The 14250-nt window shown below is 50.8% G+C and overlaps 1 protein-coding gene across 21 annotated transcripts in view; it reads right to left on the bottom strand.

Annotated features, from left to right (window-relative positions):
• PTK7 (protein tyrosine kinase 7 (inactive)) overlaps window positions 1–14250 on the bottom strand; it is a 91221-nt gene that overhangs the window by 15387 nt on the left and 61584 nt on the right. For 2 of the 21 annotated variants that reach the window (XM_054493444.2, XM_063667004.1), the window contains exons 6-16: window positions 14002–14150; window positions 13480–13746; window positions 7229–7362; window positions 6940–7075; window positions 6686–6805; window positions 4419–4568; window positions 4155–4305; window positions 3937–4064; window positions 2610–2813; window positions 1617–1772; window positions 785–1017 (exon numbers count right to left, since the gene is read on the bottom strand). In XM_054493444.2, the coding sequence (XP_054349419.2) occupies window positions 785–1017; window positions 1617–1772; window positions 2610–2813; window positions 3937–4064; window positions 4155–4305; window positions 4419–4568; window positions 6686–6805; window positions 6940–7075; window positions 7229–7362; window positions 13480–13746; window positions 14002–14150 (1828 nt within the window). Of the gene's footprint in view, window positions 1–784; window positions 1018–1616; window positions 1773–2609; window positions 2814–3936; window positions 4065–4154; window positions 4306–4418; window positions 4569–6685; window positions 6806–6903; window positions 7076–7228; window positions 7363–13401; window positions 13747–14001; window positions 14151–14250 lie in introns of all 21 variants that reach the window. The other 19 variants (XM_054493443.2, XM_063667003.1, XM_063666995.1 and 16 more) reach the window with 10 other exon arrangements.

The raw sequence follows: 14250 nt of genomic DNA, 5'->3' as shown, positions 1-14250 counted from the left end.
AAACATACATAAAGCATTCGTAAGTACTTGTTTGTTTGTTTTTAATTTTTTTGTAGAGACAGACTCTTGCTATGTTGCCCAGGCTGGTCTCGGACTCCTGGCCTCAGGGGATCCTCCCTGCCTCAGTCTCCCAAAGTGCTGGGATTACAAGTGTGAGCCACTGTGCCCAGCCGCATAAGTACTTGTTAATGGAAAGAAGGATAGGACTCCTGCCCGCTCTTGCCCCAGAGCTAGGGATTTGAGAAGCAGCAGTTTGAGGACCATGGGGTGAGGGCCAGGACCAGCCAGGGAATGAAGAGGAAGGGGCAGCTCTGGGAACGACACCCTGAGTGGAGAGGAGAAGGCTGGTGTCTGCGGTAACACTCATGTCACAAGTGGTGCTAGGAAGGAGGGAGGCAAAGTGGGTTCTGATATATTTATTCTCAAGTGGGGACAAGCTTTTGGGGAGGAAAAAATAACAAACCAAAGAAAGCAAGAGTCAGAGAAGATGACCTGGAAGGCATCCCTGCAGTGTGACAGTGAGAAGTCCCAGAAGAACTTAGGACCAACCCCCCCGAGATACAGATGGAAAGATTGTGTGCTGATAAAGGGAACGCAGGCATCCAAGAGCAGGGAAGGCAGAAGCTGAGCATCACAAGGTGGGCAAAGTGTAACAGCAGGCAGGCGAGGTCTCGGCTGAGACCACACGAGACGAGGTTTTCACGCTGCTCCAACCACTGACTCCCACCTTGTAGGACACTCCCCTCCCTACCCAAGACCCCCGCATCCCCTGCCAACAGCATACCAGATCCACATATTCCAGCACCATGTAGTGGGGCTCAGCCTCCCGGCACAGCCCCAGGAGCCGCACCACGTTGGCGTGGTTCAGCTTCCCAAACATCTCCAACTCCCTCCGGAAGTCCAGCTGCTGCTGCTCGTCCTTGCTCTGCAGGCTCTTCACAAGTACCAGGGTCTCCGCCACTCCCTCCTCCAAGCCCTGAGCCTTTGCCAGGAACACCTCCCCAAACTCACTCTTCCCTGTGGGTACAGTCTGAGTCAGCCAGCCACCTTCACCCAGGCCGAGGCAGCTCCTGACCTGGGGGAGGGGCCTAGCCTCTCCCACAGGGAGGACCCACCCACCTGGGCTGGACACGAGACCCAGTTCTGCTGTGACCCCCTCCCTCCTTAGGCTTCAGTGTCTGCAGCAGCAAAATAAAAGGGTTGGACTAATATTCAGGATTTTCCAAAGGGTGACTCGCATGAAAATTTTTGGTGGCTCATGGTAAACATGTCTTAACGTATGCTAGGAAAAAACGTAACTAAGACAAACCCATGATTTCTCATATTTTTTCCTAGAACAATGGTAACTTAGTTTAGTTTTGTTTTTTTAAAGAGTCAATTTAAATAAAACATCAAGTAAATAATACTACAGGTAGTACACAGGAATGACAAAATCTGCACAAAGGGCAGTGAATAACAGGCTCTGGGGCCACACTGGGCTAGATCGCTACCTATGCTTCCCTCCACCTCTAACATTCTTGGTTTCAGGGACTTCAGAACACTAGCCCGTACCCAGCCTCAAGACACAGTGGGTGACTTGCAGTTAGGCAGGGGCAGCTGTAGTCAAGGCAACATACCCAGCGTGGTGATGGGCTGCAGGCTAGACCGTGGGAAGTGCATCTTATCACTTGTGCTGTGGCGTTTGTTGGTGGCCGCAGGGCCGGAGCCCAAGCTGGTCAAGGCCACTTCCTCTTGGATCTCTGCTGAGGGCTGCCCGTTCTGCAAAGGCCCACCTGGGAAGGAGGACAGGAGCGTCACGATGAGACCTGACACTCTGGCCACCACGGGGATTTCTGTTCTATCCCCTGGTCTTCCACTCTTGCCAACTTGGGTCCAATCACAGTGCTCCACATGAAAGGGCAAGCCCAAATGATGAAATGATGGGGCTGGGGCTGCGGCTGGGTGGGGGATGTATGGCCATCCCCTAGGGTATGACCCCTTAGTGATGCAGCTGATTATGACCTCTGAAATGAAGCCAACTGCAGACGTCTAATCTGAATCACTGGTCCTTGAATACCATAGCTACACATAAGGATTTTTGCTTTCATGGGGCCTCCTATTGGGCAAAGCCCTAAACAGACACAAAGGGAAAATCTCAATAATGGAGACCCAACCCCTGCTCCTGAACACCTGAGCTGATAGGAGAGACCCAGCAATGACCTCAGGGAGTTCCCAGTCCAGGGAGTGGGGATAGGAGAAGGGAAGTAAACAGAAAGACTGCCCTTGGGGGAACTCTTAGACCCATAGGGGCAGACAAGACAGGCAACAGCAACATGTGTACATATACTAATGATATCTGTGGTTTTGTGCTGAGAGGAGGAAACAGCAGGGAATCATAGGAAGCTGGTCCAAGGGGCTCCAATGAAGAAGTCTCAAGCCAGGTTGCTCAGAAGACGAGGCCCTGGGAATCGGCCAACTCCAGGCTTCCCGCTAGGGGTGGGGCAGCCCCAGCTCCAGGACCCAGCAACAGCCGCTCGGTTTCCTGAGTGCTGGCGCTCTCCCCTCCGTGGCCGCGGGAGGGCGCTCAGCTCCCGCACACGGGCACCATCTCCCCCTCCAGGGCCCCTCACCGTTGAGGCATTCCATCTCTGGCTCCTCGCCCTCAGGCTGCTTCTGCAGCCGCTTGGCTTTGCAGCGCTTCTTGCAGTAGAACATGAGGCCCAGCACGGCAATGATGTAGGCCACAGCGGCACCCACCGACAGCCCAATGGTCTGGATCATCTTGTAGGGGGGAGGGCTGCCAGGGCCCTCCGACTCCTCTGGCACAGGCTTGTCTGAGAGACACACACATGGGTCTGGGCAGGGGCTGCTAAGCAAAACAAGCCCTGCTTCTCTACTAACTCCTCCCAACCCCATCAATGGGGCAACTTAACAGATGGCCCAGGAGGGTCACCACCTTCACTGGCTTTAACAAGGGCCAGCAGGTCCTCATGCCCCACCAAGGTCAAACGAAGACTCTGAAGGAGATGAGGCCAGGGGTTCCCAAGCTGGCTTTGCATCGGAAGCCAAGACAGGTGACACGGATAAGCACACCTGTCAGGGAGCCACCACAAACCCACGTTATTTGTTAAGCTTCCCGAGTGACTTGATAATGTGAGCCAGGCCCTGGAGAGCAGCATTTGGGAGCTTCAGGTTTAGAATTCTAGGCACTGCCTGGCACAGAGCAGGTTTTTCAATAAACGGATCTGTAGAAGGGATCTGCTCGTCTAGGGGCCTTTCAATGGCCCACACTGAGGGGTCTCAAGAGGCATTAGGGGAATGAAGGGAGAGAGACCATGCAGGATCCCCCAACTGCCACACACACCCCAGTGGCTCCCACCAAGGGGGCCTCCTCAGTTCATTTTCATCCATTTAAACTTTCACATTATACTTTCTCTAGAAAAATAACTCTGCTGCCAAACCAAGAAAGTTTGAAAGCTTCTCATTTAAACCACCTTCACCTGTGGATGCAGAAACAAGTCCCCAGAGGAGAAATAAGTCTCCCAGGGGCAGAGTTAAGTGCAGGGCCTTTTACCTGACCCATCACCCTCTCTGGGCCTCCTGGAGAAAAGAACCTTGTCCTACTGCATTCTGACCTGGTCCTCCTCCTCAGCCACCCAGAGATATGTGTGGCTGCTGCAGGAACCTGGGAGGCAGCATTGTAGGAAGAGAACACCCCCCCCACATCCCCCCGCAACACACACACACACACACCGACCGCGGGATGTTAAATAAACGACAGCCCAGGTCTGAGCAAGGACTCTAAGACTGTGCAGCGGCATGGTGAGACGGCCGAATTCCCACCCCTGCCACAAAAATTGGCTTCTGTGCCATGTTCTGTACACAGGGGCTGAGTACAAGGTGACAAACGTCTGGGCCCACCACTTCCTGTGCAGCACACCCCTCCCCAGCCCATACCCACGACATAGAGGGGGGCCTCTGTGTGCTTGATGTTGCAGCTGTTGCCTGCAATGCAGGTGTAGCGGCCTGAGTCCTCAGGGGCCACGTCATGGATCACCAGGGAGCCATTCTGGAAGATGTGCATCCTGTCGGGGGAGAAGCCACAGCGCTGGCCAGCTCGCAGGGAGGGGGGCTGCAGGAGAGGAGGGACGGGTGTGGGAGAGAGGCGGCCCTACCTGGGTCCCAGCTTGGTGGGGTCCAGGATGCGGTCCTTGCCTTTCCACTGAATCAGTGGCTTAGGGTCCCCCTGGGCCTCGCACTGCAGCAGGGCTGTGTGGCCCTGGTACACAGTCGTACGCTCTGGCTCCACTTTGAAGGTGATAAAAACTGGAAGGAAAGAGACCAGCAAGGGGCAGGGAGGGGTGAGCCAAGGGGCTCGCAGGGTACATGGTGCTACCCCAAAGGGCCCTCCCAGCCCCAGGGCCCTGCCACGGTCGCACCTGCCACAGTGAGCTGGACATGGGCACGAATCTGGCCCTGTGGCCCGTTGGAGGCAATGCAAGTATAGTTGCCAGCGTCATCTCGAGTCACCCGGGCAAAATGCAGGGTCCCAGCATTGTCTGTCACCCACTCTGGGAGGCTGCTCCCATCTGCAGGGGTAACAAAGGGAAATTATGGGAAGGATCAGGGTTACACAGACGGCTGGCAATGCCTTCAGTCCCTCACCTCTGCTCAAAAATACACCATCGCTCCTGACCACCCACAGGCAAAGTCCAAACTCCTGAGCAAGGTGTTAGAAGTCCCCCTGTTATTTACCCCTCTTCCAATTCTTCAGTCTCACCTCTTCCTCCTACTGCCCTGTGTGACATTCCACGTCTGCCAAACCGGACTCTGTTTGGGCCCAGATCGGCCCTGTCCCTACCCCGCTGCCCATCACTTCTCCCTCCTAGAGCCCATTCCCGCTCTTTGCCATCCCAGGCTGTAGATCCATTTTAAGCCTCACCTTTCCCAGAAAGTTCCCCCAGACCTGAGCAGAGGCAGCCTACTTCCTCCTCAAAATCTACAACTGTACTCTCTCACTCTAGGTGGAAATGTCAAAATTGGTCCAACCTTTTAAAAAACAATTTGGCAACTCACATCAAGGGCTATAAAAATGTTCATACCCCCTTTCGTGCGTAATTATCCCAATTCTGGGAATCTTTCCCAAAGGAAATAAACCTAAATCCAGAAAAAAACTTTGGCTTAAAGATGTTTATTGCAGCAATGAAAAAAAGGGGGTGGGTGGGTGGTTAACAACCCAAATCTCCAACATTTAAGGAACAGTTAGGTAAATTACAGTGAATCCAATTGTTGAAATATTATTAGGATCATCAAAACAAATATTGATGAAGAGTGTATAAAGATGTGGAGAAATGCTTGACAATGATAAGTAAAAAAGGGTATAAAATTACACTGTTACAAAAATAAATAAATAATTTTAAAAAATATTTTTAAAAACTACATAGTTATCTATATTGTCTACTTCTATAATAAGCATGTCTACAGGCATGCACCACCATGCCTGGCTAATTTTTAAATTTTTTGTAGAGACAGGGTCTCCCTATATTGCCCAGGTTGGTCTTGAACTCCTGGGCTCAAGCGATCCTCCCACCTCAGCCTCCCAAAGTGCTGGGATTACAGGCGTGAGCTACCACACTCAGCCAATCATGTAAATTTAATAACTGAAACTATATATACAATAATACTGCTAGGTAAAAAAAGAAAAACATATGCACAGAAAAAGAAGACATACACCCAAAGATGATAAATGGTAGGACTGTGCATTTTTTCTCCCAATATTTTTTTTTTTTGAGCTGGAGTCTCGCTCTGTCACCCAGGCTGAAGTGCAGTGGCACAATCTCGGCTCACTGCAACCTCCACCTCCTGGATTCAAACAATTCTCCTGCCTCAGCCTCCCAAGTAGCTGGCACTACAGGTGCGTGCCACCACCCCTGGCTAATTTTTTGTATTTTCAGTAGAGACAAGGTTTCACCATGTTAGCCAGGATGGTCTCTATCTCATCACCTCGTGATCCACCCACCTCGGCTTCCCAAAGTGCTGGGATTACAGGCGTGAGCCACCACACCCGGCCTCTCCCAGGATTTTCTAAAGGAGCCCATGTAACTTTTTTTCTTTTTTCTTTTGAGTCAGAGTCTCACTCTGTCAGCCAGACTCTGGTGCAATGGCATGATCTCGGTCCACTGCAGTCTCCACCTCCTGGGTTCAAGCGATTCTCCTGCTTCAGCCTCCTGAGTAGCTGGGATTGCAAGCATGTGCCACCACGCCTGGCTAACTTTTGCATTTTTAGTAGAGATGGGGTTTCACCATGTTGGCCAGGCTGGTCTCAAACTCCTGGCCTCAAGTGACCCACCCATCTCGGCTTCCCAAAGTGTCAGATTACAGGTGTGAGCCACTGTGCCCGGCCTCCATGTAATTTTTATGTTGGAAAAGATAAACTATTTTGGAAAAGGGGAAGGGAGGACTTTACAGCACTGTCTGGACCAATCCAATCACTTGTTGCCTTGAGTCGTCTCCCATGTTGTCCAAGGCTATAATCTGACCTCTTCTGTGTCTGGCTTTTTCCTTCCTAACTAAACTATACATCAGCCCTGCACTGCTTGTCTAATCTCCACATTTCCTGGCACAGTGCGGGGCACCCAGCAGCCCTCAGGTATGCATCTGATCAGTGAACTCCCTCCCCCCCACCCTATGCCGGCACTGTACCCACCTGCCCGTTCCCACTTAATAGTGGGCTTCTCTCGGCCTGTGGCTGAACAGGGCACCGTGGCCTCCTTGTCAAACTCCATGCACTGCTGTGGCTGGGGTGGTGGTGTGAACTTGAGCTTTTCTGTTTCAGCAGAGGGTGGGTGGAAAGAGAAGGAATTGGGGCTGCTGGAGAGGCCTCGGCCAGGCCTGCTGCTCCCTCCCCTTTCCTCTCCTGCCTACCCAGGAAGGGTGCTCCCCCAAGACATGCCGGCTCACCCAGCACTTGGACACGGGCTTGTGCCTCGATGCTGCCAGCTGGGGTGCTGCTCACACAACGGTACCATGTCCCATCATACACCTCCACGTTGTTGATGCGCAAGGTCCCATTCTTGAAGACCTCGAACCGTGAGTCCTGCAGTACAGGTGAGAGGCCTCAGAGCCTGAACCCACACCCACCTCTCCCTGGAGGCTGCCTCCAGGGTAAGAGTGCTATGGAGGTGAGCACAGAAGAGGGCAGGTGGAGGGAAGGCCCCGCCTATCCACTAGCAACACTCTTCTTTCTCACCTCTGAGATGAGCATCTGGTTTCTGTACCAGACAACTGTAGGTTTTGGTGTGGCCTGGGTCAGGCAATGCAAGTAGCCGGGTTTGCCCTCCTCCAGCTGGCTGTCTTGGGGCTTCTTCAGCCAGGTGGGCACAGCTAGACAGACAGGAAGGAAACAGTGAAGGCTGCTTCACAGGTCTCCAAAACCAAAGGATCCAACTCCAAGAAACCCTACTACCATTCTAGGCCCTGAGTTCAGAAGCCCCATGCTACTCAGACGGCAGGAGTTTCCCTTTAAGGAAGACCCAGGTGCCAGCACCTTTTTTTTTTTTCTTTCTTTTAAGACAGGTTCTCACTGTCACCCAGGCTGGAGTACAGTGACACAATTATGGCTCACTACAGTCTCGAACTCATAGGCTCAAGTGATTTTTCCCACCTCAGCCTCCCAAATAGCTGGGACCACAGGCATGCACCACAATACTTGGCTAATTTTTTTATTTTCTGTAGTGATGGGGTCTTGCTATGTTGCCCAGGCTGGTCTCAAACTCCTGGCCTCAAGCAGTCCTCCCTCCTTGGCCTCCCAAAGTGCTAAGATTATAGGCGTGAGCCACCACGCCTGGCCACCAGCACCTTTTGAACGTTATCTTAGTTAATTGTCACATTAATTAACTTAGTTAACATTATCTTAGTTATAAGCCCCTATGGTAGGCAGGAAGTGGTGGCTCACTCCTGTAATCCCAGCACTTTGGGAGGCTGAGGCGGGAGGGTTGCTGTAAGACACTGCACTCTAGCCTAGGCAAGAGTGAAACCCCCATCTCTAAAAAAACAAAAAACAAACCCCCCAAGGTATGTATTCCAACACCCACTTTACAGCTAAGAAAACAGATGTTCAAAGAAGTAATGGTGGCCGGGTACAGTGGCTCACGCCTGTAATCCCAGCACTTTGGGAGGCAAAGGTGGGCAGATCATTTGAGGTCAGGAGTTCAAAACCAGCCTGGCCAACATAGTGAAACCCCGTCTCTACTAAAAATACAAAAACATTGGCTGGGTGTGGTGGCGGGCACCTGTAATCCCAGCTACTGGGGAGGCTGAGGCACAAGAATCGCTTGAACCTGGGAGATGGAGGTTGCAGTGAGCCGAGATTGCACCACTGCACTCCAGCCTGGGCGAAAGAGTGAGACTCCATCTCAAATAAAAAAAAAAAGAAGAAGTAATGGTGATTTGCTAATACCTAATAGTGACAGAAGTTAAAACTCCGGTCTGCATGACTCCGAAACCCTTGTTCTTATTATACCATAAAATGCCAAGGCGCAGTCCTCAGAAATCTGTTCTGTTTTAGCAACACTCACTCATCCAGTCCACAACCTTCAATACAATATGAATGGTTGGTTCCCAAAACTGCATCCTGATTCTTTAAATCCAATTGCCTACTGGCATTTCCAACTGGATATCCAACAGGCATCTCAAACTTTACGTGTGCTAAACAGAACACCTGACTTCCCCCAAAACCTGCTCACTCATTTTCCCTATCTCACTCAATAGAACTATTCAGTCAATTAAGAAAGCCAAAAAGCTAGCCTTGTCCTCTCTCTGTACCCCACCCCCACCACACTCATTCTACACAAACCCTATCTACTGGGGCTCCTAAATATATCCTGAATTTGACCACCTCTCACCCCCACCACTACTGCCTCTGTTCAAGCTCCTTCGGTATCTCCCCTAGACTATTACAGTCATCTACTTAGTATGGGTCTCCTTGTTTATACTCTTGGCCCTAACATTCTAGTCTCAAAACAGCCAGAGTGATCTGAAAAATCAGTCCTCCACTCAAAACCCTGCAAGGCCTTCCCATCCAATGTGGTGTGGTAGGCTGCTTGCAATGATAGTTATAAACAATCCTCCCATTCCTTTCATCTCTTTTCAATGTGATGTTGACACTTTCCCATCAAGAGGCGGAGTTTATTTCTTTTTGTGTGTGTGAGACAGGGTCTCATCCTGTTACCCAGGCTGGAGTGCAGTCACACCACTATGGCTTACTGCAGCCTCAGCCTCCCAGGCTCAAGTAACCCTCTCACCTCAGCCTCCCAAGTGGCTAGGACCACAGGCGCATACCACATCCAGCTAATCTTTTTTTTATTTTATAAAAATAAAAATATTTTATTTTTATGTGGTCCAGGCTAGTCTCATACTCCTAGGCTCAAGCAGTCCTCCCACCTTGGCCTCCTAAAATACTGGGATTGTAGCGTGAACCACTGAACTGGGTCATAGTGTATTTTTCTAATCCCTGGAATCTGAGTGGCCTGTGACTTCCCTTGTCCAACAGAACACAGTGGTAGTATTGCAGCTTCCACTTTTGCCCTCTCGGAACCCAGCCACCAGGTGAGGAAGCCTGAGCTAGCCTACTGGAGATGCCATGTGGAGGAGAACTAAGGCACCCTGGTCAATAGCCCCAGTCAACTGCCAGACAGGTGAGTGTGGCCGCCAGGGACCAGGCCAGCTCACCCATCAGCTGACTGCAAATATGTGTACACCCAGCCAATAGCACACCAGGTAGACGAGCGGGCCCACCTGAACCTGTCCACAGAATCATAAGCATGTCAACGCCTGTTGTTTGTTGTTTCAAGTCACTACGGTTTGGTTTTTTTTTTTTTTTTGAGTTGGAGTCTTGCTCTGTCACCCAGGCTGGAGTGCAGTGGCGCGATCTCTGTTCACTGCAACCTCCACCTCCCAGGTTCAAGCGATTCTCCTGCCTCAGCCTCCCAAGTAGCTGGGATTACAGGCATGTGCCACCACGCCTGGATAATTTTTGTTTTGTTTTGTTTTGTTTTGTATTTTTTATTTTATTTTGAGACAGAGTCTCGCTCTGTCGCCCAGGCTGGAGTGCAGTGGCGCGATCTTGGCTCACTGCAACCTCCGCCTCCTGAGTAGCTGGGATTACAGGCACGTGCCACCACACCCGGCTAATTTTTGTATTTTTAGCAGAGACGGGTTTTCAGCACATTGGTCAGGCTGGTCTCGAATTCTTGACCTCGTGATCCACTCCCAAAGTGCTGGGATTACAAGGCATGAGCCACTGCAGCCAGCCATTTTTGTATTTTTAGTAGAGATGGGGTTTCACCATGTTGGCCAGGCTGGTCTCAAACACCTGAGCTCAAGTGATCCACCTGCCTCGGCCTCCCAAAGTGCCACCACATTTTGAAGTGGTTTGCTATGTAGCAATGGATAACTGATGCGGAAGCCAAAGTCCTTACTACACTTTTACAACGCCTGTGGAATTTAGTTTCCACCTCTCAGGCACTTCAACCCCTCTCACCATCATTTATTCAACTCAAGCCACACAGGTGACTACTGTTCCTCCAACATACAAGCCCATCTCCATCTCAGGCTCCCTTCTTAGTTTAAATACCAGCTCAAATGCACCTTTTACAGAAGTCTTCCCCAAACTCCCTCTAGCCCTGCCCTTTCTCTATCACTTGCCCTATTTTATTGTTCTCCCTTGTTCTACTGGCACCTAAAATTATATTTGTTCATTTGATAGTTTTTCTTACTGGCTTTGTCCCCCCCGTTAGAATATGAACTCCACAAGGAGAAGGGCTTCTGCCTGCTTTGTTCACAGTTGCATCCAGTACTGGCAACAGATCTAGCACAAGGTGCTTGACAAATCTGTTGACTGAATGCATTCCCAGAGCTCTCCGTCCTCTGGGCTCTACCCTCTAACACCCAGCACCTGATCTGGCCCTGTTTGCATCACACACTCTCAAATGCCACAGGCCTCCTTCTCAGAGCACAGCAAGCGACACTGGCGTGGCTCAGTCAGTGTCAGCCTCAGTCAGCATCTGTGGAATGACTGATCAAAGCCAGTAGTTCCCAAACTTGAGCACACATGAAGTATCACCCAGAGCACTTGTTAAATACACATCTATCTGGGTCCCACCCCTAGAGTCTGGGTTGGGAGCTGTGGAATGGGGCCCCGAATTCTGCATTTTTTTTTTCTTTTTTTCAAGGCTCCAGCAATGTCTTAGACATTTTTTTGGAGACAGGGTCTTGCTGTCATCCAGGCTCCAGTACAGTAGTGTGATTATAGCTCACTGGAACCTCCAGCTCCCGAGCTCAAATGATCCTCCAGCCTCAGCCTCCCAAATAGCTGGGATTATAGGTGTGCGCCACCACGCCTGGCTAAAAATTTTTTTTTTTTTTTTCTGAGACAAAGTCTCACTCTGGCACCCAGGCTGGAGTGCAATGGCACGATCTCGGCTTACTGCAACCTCTGCCTCCTGGGTTCAAGTGATTCTCCTGCCCCAGCCTCTCAAGTAGCTGGGATTACAGGTGAGTGCCATTACACCCGGCTAATTTTTGTATTTTTAGTAGAGACAGGGTTTCACCGTGTTGGTCAGGCTGATCTCGAACTCCTGACCTCGTGATCCACCCACCTCGGCCTCCCAAAGTGCTGGGATTACAAGCGTGAGCCACCGTGCCCAGCTAACTTTTTAAATTTCTGTAGACACAAGGTCTCACTATTTTGTCCAGCCTGGTCTCAAACTCCTGGGCTCAAGAGATCTTCCTATCTCGGCCTTCCAAAGCACTGGGATTGTAGCTGTGAACCACCGAACCTGGCCTGTGTTTTAAAAAGTATCCCTAATGAGGCCGGGCATGGCAGCTCACGCCCATAATCCCAGCACTTTAGGAGGCCGAGGCAGGTGGATCAGTTGAGGTCAAGAGTTTGAGACTAGCCTGGCCAACATGGTAAAACATCGCCTCTACTAAAAATACAAAAATTAGCCAGGTGTGGTGGCACACACCTTTAAACCCAGCTACTTGGGAGGCTGAGGCACGAGAGTCACTTGGACCTGGGAGGCATAGGTTGCAGTGAGCCAAGATCACACCACTACACTCCAGCCTGGGCAACAGAGTGAGACTCCGTCTAAAACAAAAGTATCCCTAATGAAAGCAGGTGATTCTCAGACCTGGACTGGAGGAAGGCTTGACTGTGCATCTTGCCTTTGCACCTGCACTGTGAGTGTCCTAAGCACCCGTTACACGTGTGCTGTGATTCCCACCCAAATCACGACCTGAGCATAGGCGCATGTCCTCTAAGATTTCAGTATCCTAATGGGAATACTAGCATCACAACTTCACATTTACAAAGCCACTTTCGTATTCAAATCTTTTTGCAAAGTTACCCACTCGGAAAGATAATAGTAACATAAAGGTAAGTGGAAGAAGCAGATTGCAAAATAGTTTGTATGTATGTGTGTCTCTGTGTGCATATTGTAATTTTTATTGTGTATCCTTTTAAACTACCACAAAAGGTTTGGAACAAGGCATAGTATAAAGAAATAAGTAAACAAATAAATCCCTATGCCTGTAGTGAGGATATGAGGTTTGTTTTGTTTTGTTTTGAGATGGAGTCTCACTCTGTCACCCGGGCTGGAGTGCAATGGTGCGATCTCGGCTCATTGCAACCTCTGCCTCCTGGGTTCAAGCAATTTTCCTCCCTCAGCCTCCCGAGTAGCTGGGATTACAGGTGTGCCCCACCACGCCCAGCTAATTTTTGTATTTTTAGTAGAGATGGGGTTTCACCATGTTGGTCAGGCTGGTCTCGAACTCCTGACCTTGTGATCTGCCCGGCTCGGCCTCCCAAAGTGCTGGGATTACAGGCGTGAGCCACCGCGCCCGGCCTCATATAAAGGGTTTATCATGTGTACTTTCAGTCATATTTCTTGCTTTTCTCCCCCTTTTTTTCATAAGTAATATGTTTAGTAAAGAAATTTGGAAAGCATAACAAACTAAAACAAATTAAAAATCACCTATAATTTTGTCCACTATTACCTACCAAAAAAGAAAAATCATTTTCATCTACTTCATTTGACCTTTCCAACCACCTTGTGGGGTAGGTAGTAGATTACTGGCTCCATTTTATGGATGAGAAGACTGAACCCCAGTAAGGTGGGTGATTTGCTACCATCGTCACTCTGTGCATTAGGAGCATAGTGGGACCCAGGTCTCTAGACTCCTAGTCTATTGCTCTTTCCTCTGTACCCAGAGGACCATTTTTCTGTGAGGGCTGTCACTATTTCCTCTGAAGCACCCACCCTAACCCCTGTGCCTGGCTCTCTACTATCTACACCGACTCCCAGTAGTGAACTGATTCCCAAGCCTGCAGGGCCCAGAACCGAGAGGGCCTCAGGTGAGTACCAGGGAAGGCTCTGTCCATCACACCCAGACCTGTGTTCCCCTCCACCTCTCCTTGACCTTCAGAGCAAAGGTGCTCACTGGCCACAGTGATGTTGACATCCTGTCTCCGCTGACCAGCCAGGTTGGCTGCGTGGCAGGTGTAGACACCAGCATCACTTTCAGCGATATTAGCCAACACCAGCTCGTGGCCCGTCTGGTAGACCCTGCCATGGGTGGGCAGCCGGACTCCCGCGTGCTCCCACCACACACTGGGCTCTGGCAGACCCTTGGGGGGAAGGCAGGTCACACGCTCCTCGCTGCCAGCTGTAAACACCCGTGGCTCAAATAGCGGCATGTCTTCAATCTCTGCAAGGACGTAAGTGGGAGGAACGGCCCAATTATTGTGGGTCTCAGGGTACATGATGTTCTCCCACAGCAAGCCTAGGCCCTTTCCTAGCACAAACCCTCCCCTGCAGCCCTCTGCATCTCCTCTTCCTACTCCCAGAATCCTCTTCTTCCCCTGCCCTCCAAGCTGCTGAGTAAAAACAGGAGCCTAAATCTCTACGTGCCAAAAATGTTAAAGGCAGCCCCCACATCAGCACCCCAGACCCAGAGACTCACCTGCTAGGTGAAGTGTGGCCTCCAGGATGATGGGTGGGCCCCTCTGCCCCTGGCCGATGCAGCGGTAGACCCCTGCATTGCGTGGCCGGACCTGGGTCAGCAGCAGAGACCCGTTGGCAAACACTGTGGCTCTGCGGAGGTGTGGGGGGCTGCAGAGGGGAGAGTGCAATTTGGAGAAAGTGGCCCATAGGCCTACTTCTGGAAAGGAATGCAAGAGAACCCCTTTCCTGCAAAAGTCGGAAATGTAGT

Source organism: Pongo pygmaeus, chromosome 5 (assembly GCF_028885625.2).
Source record: "Pongo pygmaeus isolate AG05252 chromosome 5, NHGRI_mPonPyg2-v2.0_pri, whole genome shotgun sequence".
NCBI lineage: Eukaryota > Metazoa > Chordata > Mammalia > Primates > Hominidae > Pongo > Pongo pygmaeus.
The sequence above is the reverse complement of the archived record's forward strand: the minus strand, read 5'-3'. Positions and strand labels throughout refer to the sequence as shown.